Source organism: Sclerotinia sclerotiorum, genomic scaffold (genome assembly GCF_000146945.2).
Source record: "Sclerotinia sclerotiorum 1980 UF-70 scaffold_4 genomic scaffold, whole genome shotgun sequence".
NCBI classification, from domain to species: domain Eukaryota; kingdom Fungi; phylum Ascomycota; class Leotiomycetes; order Helotiales; family Sclerotiniaceae; genus Sclerotinia; species Sclerotinia sclerotiorum.
In genome coordinates, this window is record NW_001820832.1 from 745,394 (window position 1) to 754,949 (window position 9,556).

The following is a 9,556-nucleotide window of genomic DNA, read 5'->3' on the forward strand; positions in this document are numbered from 1 at the left end:
CAAAAAATGGTTTTCAGCTCAGGTTTCGTCGTTGTATTCCGGCAGCCACTATGGTGCTTCCGCTGAGTCGTCTTGGCCTCCTTGAGTACCGATAGAAAGTCATGTTCGATTTCCAAGTTGATCCATTTGGATTCAAACGTGTTGTGCAAAAGACCTCTGCCAGCTTACGATACGAGAAATACAACACGCTGCGCCTCAAATATAACGATGAGATCAGCAATGAGAATGACCATCCTTCCGGTCCAAATGTCGTGGAGAATCGCATGGACAATTTATGGGTAGAATTTCCAAAGATCCAAGCCATATGTAACTCGTCACAATACTATGCTATGTACATCATTGTGTTGGATCTGCTTATGTATAGCGAGCCTCTGGAAAAGACTAGGAATGAACGGCTCGAAAAGATTATGCTCGCGTCTGACTTCAGCGACTTGCGTGGGGCTCCCGAGATGGTCACTCGACTTCAAGAACGAATTAGACAGCTTGATGAGATCAAGACACAATTCCAAATCCATTCAAAGTCGCTTGATAAGAAGGGTTGGGAGGATAGAATCACGCTGGATAGGGATCTTGCAGCCTGTGAAGATGAATTGTTTTTCATGATGAAGGCTATTACAACTTCTCAGCGAAAGTATGATGGCACACAGGCTAGCGGTCTCTTACGATGGAACATCTCTTCTGACCAAATCGTCTGGCATCTAATTCGTGATAATAACGAACCCTTGATGGAATTTCAAATCCAGCATGCCGAATATGATCGAACCGATAACTCCGACGGTTCACATATCAATCTAATGCAGATCGGAAACATTGTAGGACTCAATCTGATGCCTGATGCCATCTATCCAGAGATGTTTGCCCCATACTTTGATGTCGAACGAGGAGCATTCAACGAAGGAGGAAATCAACAAATGCTGAGAGTTTACTGGTACATGTTGGAAGCCATTGCTGGTATACCGGTGATGGACCATTTCGAAGTTAACCTTTTCCCAATGAAGATCCAACTTGAACGCGAGGTTGGTAAAAGGCTTTTCGAGTACATGTTCCCAGGGCACAATGATGACAAACCTAATGCCAATAAGACCAAATCTCCGTTCATGGTGAAGAACATGATTCCGGTGGATGATGAAGAGGATGGCAACGACACCACGGGTAACAATTCAATCAACTTACAGGTCACTGATGTGGATAATGGCGACCCTACCTCGAGCACGCGACCGGGATCATTGGAGCTTCGATTGCATCCAACAATGACGTCCGAATATAGGCCAACAACAGCTTCATCTACCAAAAGTAAGGCGAGCAGTATGCTTTCAGGTTACAGTGGTGATAGCCACCATTTCAGACTCTTCCAATCCAACAAGAGTTCTACGGCGTCAAGAGGCTCATCCACAAAAACGGCAGTTTCAAAGAAGCCTTCACTTGAAAGCTTACAGTCTGGTCAATCATTGAAGCCAACCGTGACACGAACAAGCACTAACGCATCAGCGAATGAGCAAGGGTCAACAAACGGCGATCAAAAAGGCAAGCGATTCGGTATTCGTGGTGCAGGCAAAACACGAAAAGACAAACCATCGGATGACCTGACCAAAATGATGAGCCGTGCATCCGAGTACATGACGCTTGCCTATGTCAAAATTCCTAGTGTGGTTCTTTGCCTCAGTTACAAGGGTAAAGGCGAGCGCAATATTGAGGATGTACATGACTTTGTCTTCCGCTTACCCATGATTGAATACCGGAATAAGACCTGGTCAAACCTTGACCTGGCCCTTGCTCTCAAAAAGGATGTCATTCGCGCGTTGATATCACACACTGGAGCCATCATCGGTAATAAATTCAGCAAGCATCGTCCCAACATAGCACAACAAAGTCGCTTGAGAGAACTAGCCACAAGTAGTGTAGTCCTCAGCCAGCCACCATCAACTGCCGATGAAGCATACGAGACCAGCGATACGAGTAGTATCTTCGCTACCAGTCCAACCGAGACCCGTCACTCCGATCGATCAGCAAGTCGCCAAACTGATCGATCCAAAAGCGGCGAAAGAAGAAAATCATTCGCATCTAGTCGAAATGGTATAGAGGGTCCAGCAAGTGGCTCCAGTAGCGTTTACTCCGGTGTCTCTCAAGCTTCCAGACCCCCATATCAAGCGTCTTTTACGATGACCCCGGCGAGTAGGGAATATGATGATGATACAAGGTCGTTGAGACCATTTAGCAGGAGTGGTGGGGTGGACGGAAATACGATTGAAAGGCCGCATTCCTCTGCCGGCGCGTTTATGGCGAGTACGTTCCATCGGTTAAAGAAAAACCCGCTGCAGCATAGGGATGCAATTAGCAGTAGCCCGAGTTTGATTGAGGGACATGAAAATGGAAACGCAGATGGGAGGGAGACAAATGAGGATGCGAATGTAGATACAGTGGATGAGGCGCCTAAAGGAGGAAGGAAAAAGGCCAAGTCATTGCTTGGGCGATCACAGTGATTGATTTTGAGATTGCAAGGAAAAGGAAAGGAAAATAGGGCTGGAGGAATATTCAATTCTTTGATTGTTACCGCTTTTTTGTACACTTTACGTGTTCTGTTTGTCTAAATCTAGCGTGCATTGCAAGGTGTTTAGATGTTGGCGATTTAGGGAGGAAGGTGTTGATTTGGATTTTCTTTCCGGGGAATTTGGTGGGAGTGGAGGAGTGATTGGAGGTGTTGGGCGAGGTTAATATTTTGACATTACATTACATTACATACATGGGAAACCTTGAACAAGTTTTGAAGGGTTTAGAAGATGGAAATATTTAATGGGTTAGGAAGGGATTGCGGTATGGAAATGGATGGATGGATGGGTGGGTGAAAAGATAGATGGATGGGTGGGTAGATGGGGAATGGATGGATGGAAGAAAAGGGTTTTGTATCATAGTATGGAGTATAGATTGGAGGTTGGTAGATACTACTACTGTACTGTAGGTAGATGAGAGACTTATATGAAGAGGTTTGGGTTGTAATGTTGTTTTTTTGATACGGGTGATTGTATTGTATTGTATTGTGGTTTGATTGATTTGGTGTTTTTTTTGGTGTCTTGATGGGGTTGGAAAGAAAAGTCTTATTATGTTTTATATTGGGCTGGTTGGAGGTGTATGGATTGTGCTAGTGAAGTGTATGATGAAAGATAGGCTAGTAAGAAGCTCCATCCTAGGCGGGTGGCGGTAAACGGTGGCAGAATGAGCTACCTAGCACAGTGCCTAGTAGATTCTTTCGTAAACAAGTCCTGGGATGTTAGGATATCATCTATTTGAAGGAATATAATTCAGAGCATTCATTTCAGGATTCTTCAAATTCCATCATTGATTGTATAGTAGGTATATCTTCATGTTCAATTTCCTAGTACAGAAGCCCCTCATGTTCTTGGGCTGTGGCTAGCTAGCATTATTATCCACCTACTTAGGTCCTTGTAATACACACCACACACAAATCGCACTTCGAACCAGCTGGTGAAATATCAAATATGGCACGATCGATCATTGCAGTGGAATAGCATCAACTGTTATCTTTACTTACTCGCAGTCTTTCCATTCCTTTCTGTCGTCGGTTGCTTGTTGTCTTGTCCATCCATTTCCTGTTCCCATTCACTCGTTTGCAATTGTTCCTGCGGTCCAATGAAATCCGTTTGCTCTCTCACCAATCAGCCTTCCTGACGTTGCAATTGTATCGCGTTTTATCCCGTTTGTTCCGTTTGATTTTGCGCCCGACAGACTCAGCTACTACTCTACATACATACAGGCATCCATGAACCTTTGGCACATTCGAGGCGGAACTCGTTCAGACATACAGAAAACCCCGCCTTCAAAGACGCATCTATCCGTCTGCACGCAACTGCGCGAAACCTGATCGAGGCACACATAATTTTGCATTCGAGATTGCAAACGCGCATGCCGGAGGGCTTTCATATACGGAGAAGGGTTTGAAAGAGGTTGCGTATTGTACATTCTTTCAAGGAGAATTCTCACATAATGTCTGCGGCACCGAAGACGCCAGGTTTGGCCGGCAAGATTAGAGCAGATGAGGAGATCAAAGGCATTTACGATAGCCTCAATGGGCGATGGGACTTGGGTCTTCTACAGCGGGGTCTCGATTCACCCGGGAATCGAAAAAATAGATGCAAATCCTTACAACAGGAATTGGTTGACGAGATTATGTTCAAAATCAGATATCTGTACTTCAAGAATCTTGTGTATACTCTTCTTGAATCCTTCAATACGCAAGCTCAAGCTCTGTACAGTGGATGGGTCTATAAACCCAAGGCTGATCGAGGCGTGGTACCAGAAAAAACACGCCAAAGGCCTCACCCAACTACGTCCGACGAACGAATGGAATTGTTAAAGTGCTTGGTGTCGATTCTAAATACTGCATTTGAAAGTTGTCAGTCAGGGTCCGCAACACCTAGCTCCCGCGGTTTCCAACAAGGTATCTCGTTGAACGAGAAAGCTAATGCATCTGTCCACTCTATCCGAAATACACAACCTGACGACAGTCCTGTTGCTTTTCCGCTTAAGTCTGCCCAGAAGCTTGATGGCAAGCGTCTCCTTGAGCCATTTTCAGATATTAATACCAGTACCAAAAAGACAAAAACGCCGGCGAATAAATCCTCTGCCCGCGAAAGCCTTTCTAAACTTCCACTACAATGGAATGTATCTCGGCCTCAAAACACAAAGCCAGCTCTATCCAAGATGGTGCCGTTGAAAGGGGATGCAACCACAAAGGTTGATACTAGTTTTACTACAGACGTCTCTGGTGTGTTTTCACAGGGGTATAGTAGCACTCTCGTCAATACTCAATCTACAGTTCCGGATCCAGATCCAGAGCTGGTGATGAAAAAATTGCGTACAAATTCCATCTCATTAGATGAGCAAGAACCAAAAACACAAAGCTCTGATTTTGGTAGCAGTTTTGATACTACTGAGGCCGATAGGGTGTATGCTGAAAGCTTTGGTGCTATGGCTCCATCACAAGATCCACCCAAGTATGATGTAATGGATGATTTGGATGAAGAGATGTCCGACGAAATGTTAGATCAAATCGTGGATGATTCTAAACACAAAGATACGGAGAGTTGTTTGAACGAAATGCTGCGTGAGTTATCTTCTATGTTCATCTGCAGCGCTAAATACACGTTATGATCACATTTAAACCGGGGCTTCAAGATTGCTAATACCTCATCACAGCCACATTACCATCTTGTCTGAAAAAGGCCCCATTTTTCGTTAGTTACGAAATTACTCGTGTTTTTCTCTTCGTCCAGGTCCCAATGGCCGGCTTCACTTTGCCATACGTTAAGGCATGGGAAGAATATGACAAATTCTGGAATATGTTGAAAGGTCTTCCCATACTTCAAGGTAAAAAGTTTCCGGAACGATGCCCACGGAAAGTTTGGGATATTGCTACAAAAGGATATATTCGTGGTTTCAACGGCTTAGTCTTTACCGCGACTTTACGTGAAAACAAGACGGAGTTCGGACCTCTGATCTCATTTCATCTCCAACCCATGAAATTGGATTTGACCAATCGTCTCGAACGTAGGTTTGGGAGTGATAGATTTATTGAGTTTGCGGTTCCCGATTTGGAAAGTATGAAACGTGGTTCTCCGGCGTTTAAAGTAGATCCCAATGCATGCGATGCGTTGAAGTCTTGGCTAGTGAATGGAGATCATCAACTGCTGGGTAGGACGTATAAAGCATTTTACGTTACGAGTGGTAAAAGGAAGAGGAAGAGTAGCTTGAAGTCAGATGCCGAGGAGGAAAGTTCCGCAACACCCTATCGTGCCTTTCTCTTTGCAACTGATGGTATTGGTTTTGTTAAAGGGAGTAGAGCGAGGAATCCGGCTCCTCAGGTCCGTGTTCGTATGACAGTTGGGGAGATGCTGAATTGTATACGGCCAACTGCAGAGAATGATTATCAACCTTATATGAAGCTATTTGCGAGAACTGCCTTGGGTAAGATTGACATCTTTTGGCTCATCCTAGTTTAATTTCATGAGTTTTCTATTTGCTAATCACCAGACAGTTGTCTCTAGGAATCGTGCTACTGTTACTGTCGATCAGGCTCACATTAGAAGGCGGGAGGATATCAGAAATCCAGACGTAAATAATCCCAAAAAGACTTACGTCATGACAGATGGTGCTGGTAGACTTTCGTTAGCCTTGGCTAGGAAGATAGTATTCGAGCTCGAGTTATCATATATACCAGCAGCCTTTCAGGGCAGATTTGGTGAAGCAAAAGGTCTTTGGATTGTTGATCGTAGCGAGGATATTGAAAGCGATTGGATTGAGTTATATGACGAACAATGCAAATGGGAACGTGGGGAAGAGGGTAGTCCTGAGTTTGACCATTGGTCCCATCGCACTTTTGAAGTGGTAGGACATTCTGCTCCATTGAAGACGGCGGATCTAAATACTCAGCTTCTTCCACTCCTCGTGCATCAAGCTACGGATCCACGAGCAATGAGAAATGCAATTCTTAATGCATTGAAAGAAGGTCTGAAGCAGTCGCTGGAAGAGCTCAAAACTGCTTTAACCAGTCCTCAGGAACTTCGCAGTTGGATTCGGCTCACAAATTCATCAGTTCAAGATAGGGTCAAGAATGGTGCTATTCAGTGGCGTGGAGGCCTGCCAGCAAAGCATGAAGATCGGCTCAGTACACTTCTTGATGCCGGTTTTGACCCTCGAAAACTACACTACATCATGGAATTGGCCAAGAAAGCGTTTGATATGAAATGCGAGGAATTAAAGGAACGTCTTAATATCACCGTTGCTAAATCTACCAAAGTATACATGGTTCCCGACTTTTGGGGTGTTTTGGAGCCTAATGAGGTACATTTGAACTTTTCAAGTTTTGTGGACAACGAATCTGGATTGTCTGATACTCAACTGGAGAATGTGGATGTACTTGTGGCTCGAAATCCTGCTCATTACCCTAGCGACATTCAAAGAGTCACCGCTGTTAGTAAACACGAATTAAGGCATCTCAAAGATGTTATCGTCTTTTCTACCAAAGGTTATCCATCCCTAGCGGACAAATTATCGGGCGGTGATTATGATGGAGATATTGCATGGGTTTGTTGGGATCCTGCCATCGTTGAGAGTTTTGCCAATGCAGATGTCCCCAAAGTTCCGGATCTTGTCAAAGAAGGTTTTATCAAGCAAGATAAAAGGACTTACGCACAGCTGACCAAGGGTTGTTCCGATCCAACGAATACTTTCCTGTGTGCCAGCTTCGACTTCAATATGTGTCAAAGTATGCTTGGGCCGTGTACAGCTTGGAAAGAAAAGATTGAATATGACATTCGTGATCTCGATAGGCCGGAAATTACATTCTTGTCAACTTTACTTAGCAATTTGGTTGATCAGGCAAAGCAAGGTTACATCTTTACACAGAAGGATTTCCAAAAGGTCAAGAATCACATACTTAAAACTACTAGAACACCTCGCTTGCCAGCATACAAGGACAAAGATGAAGTACCAAGCAAAAAAGACCATATTCTTGATCATATGATGATGGTTGTTCACGAAGAAACGAAAGCTTTGAAAACGGAGTTTTATGATAGTGTTGACACTCCACCTCAATATGACCCTGAGTTAGCCCAGCTCTACAAGGATCAAAGAGAAAAGGCAAAGGTGCCGAAGAAGGAAACTGCGACTCCGGAGGAAATCGAGAGGGCAGCACAATGGAAATTACTTCTCGATCAACTGGATGAAGATATCAACAAGGTCAAAAACAATTGGAGTAATCGTATGCACAGTGGACTAACGCCATCCAAAAGATTTAGTCGGGATGAAGACGAAACCCGAGCAGATTTTGCCCCAATTCGAGATGAATGTTTTCAGGAATTCAGCAACATCAAACCACATGCAGAGAGCAAATTGATCTCGACATGGTTAGATCCAGACACGCAATCGCAACATGGTGATTGGGCTCTTTTGAGGGCAAGTGCCCTTTATGCTACTTATGCTCCCAAACCGTATTTCCGCGACTCCTCGGTGAGTGTGCCGAAATTGGTGTGGTGGATGGCGGGGAGACAGTTGGCGTTTATTAAAGCGAGGTTGAGTGGGCTGGTTCCTGTTGCTGGGAATATGTATGCTATGCTTAAGGCGGATAAGGGGTTTGTGAGGCAGTTGAGGGCGTGTGAGGGGGTTGGGGGTGGGGAGTTTTGTGGGGTGATGAGGGTGGGGGGATGGGGGATGGGGAGTTTGATGATGATGTTTTTGATGAGGTTTGAGGGTTTGGTGGCGAGGGGAGTTAGGGGTTGGTTATTGAGATGTGGGCTCTGTTGTGAAAGGCGTGTTGATTGATGGAAGGGTTAATTTGGGTAGGGTGTTTGGATTCTGATTTTGGTTCGATTTGGTTTGGATTGCTTTGACTTTGGATGCGTATTTGATGATTGAAGGATACTGTAACGATACTGTACCGGAGGCAGCGGCTGCCTGAGGTTTCGTCTGATTGGTAGTTGTGGGTTAAGGCTTTATCACTAGTCTTCACTTGGAAGTGAAGTCGTTACTAGATCAAGTAGAATGTAGGTAAACTAATTGATAACTAAGTTGAGCACGAAGCTCCTAAACTATGAAACTACTCTGACTATATACTGAACAATAAAGGGGGCCCCTAGAAGCTTTCTGGCTCCTCAAGACTCCTTATCACGCGATTTCTGATGGTGCGTGCGCATACGATCTTCAGGTGACCAAGATCACATACTAATTCGATGAAATCTGATCGTGTTTGCACACGGCCTAAGCTCTCCTAATTAATCAGTTTGCTACCATCGTAACACCATCAATCCTAATGGTGAATCGTGACAGATACCCATTTGTTTGTTTGTTTTGTGAGATAGGATAGGTACTTTTTGATATCACATGTCTGAAGTTGATTAACTCCACATTGGAGATTGTAGAAATGATATCTTGTTAGTTAGGTTAGTTAGGTTAGTTGGGTTAGTTAGATTAGCTAGCTCAGAAGGGGAGGAGTGAAATAATTTTCATGATGAATTATATTAATTGATTATATTATTTAGTTATTTATAAAACTTATAAAATGTTAAAAGGAATGACCTTACACAGGGAATAGTGGGAAGCTGATAGGGCAGAACTGAGGTAATATTGGTCTAGTAGGTTAATCTCTCTTCTAAGTTCTACGGAAGTGCGAAGCTCTCTTACAGAGAGCTTCTCAATCTAGTCCTAATAGGACTAGTGCCCCTGTGCACGTGCTACGCAGGAACCATTCACGTTAACAAATATATTTAATAGAAGATTTCTAATAAAAAAACCAGTGTTATTATATAAAATGACAATCTGAATATAAGATAGTAAAACACGATATGATAAAGAAGTAGGAAAGATGAATTGGTTCCTGCGTAGAGAGTGCTGCGGGGGCTGATATTATTTTGTACAGGGGGCTGGTAGGTGCATGTGATATAGCCTGCCCGTGTGACCTTGGGCAAATTTTGATATCCAGCATACCACGTTGAAATAATAACTCTCGGGCTGCGAGAGACCAGAATGCAGCTTATTCGCAGTCATT

General features: G+C 43.9%; 2 protein-coding genes across 2 annotated transcripts; both read left to right on the forward strand.

Annotated features, from left to right (window-relative positions):
- Positions 1-101: 101 nt before the first annotated feature.
- Positions 102-2,480, forward strand: SS1G_03376 (hypothetical protein; the record flags this gene model as incomplete). Its single annotated transcript, XM_001595237.1, has 1 exon — positions 102-2,480. One exon carries the CDS (start codon positions 102-104, stop codon positions 2,478-2,480), a length of 2,379 nt encoding a protein of 792 aa, XP_001595287.1.
- Positions 2,481-3,999: 1,519 nt separating this feature from the next.
- SS1G_03377 (hypothetical protein) lies at positions 4,000-8,334 on the forward strand (the record flags this gene model as incomplete). Its single annotated transcript, XM_001595238.1, has 3 exons — positions 4,000-5,119; positions 5,212-5,979; positions 6,050-8,334. The coding sequence occupies 3 exons, from the start codon at positions 4,000-4,002 to the stop codon at positions 8,332-8,334; spliced, it is 4,173 nt and encodes a 1,390-aa protein (XP_001595288.1).
- Between the last annotated feature and the right edge of the window lie 1,222 nt (positions 8,335-9,556).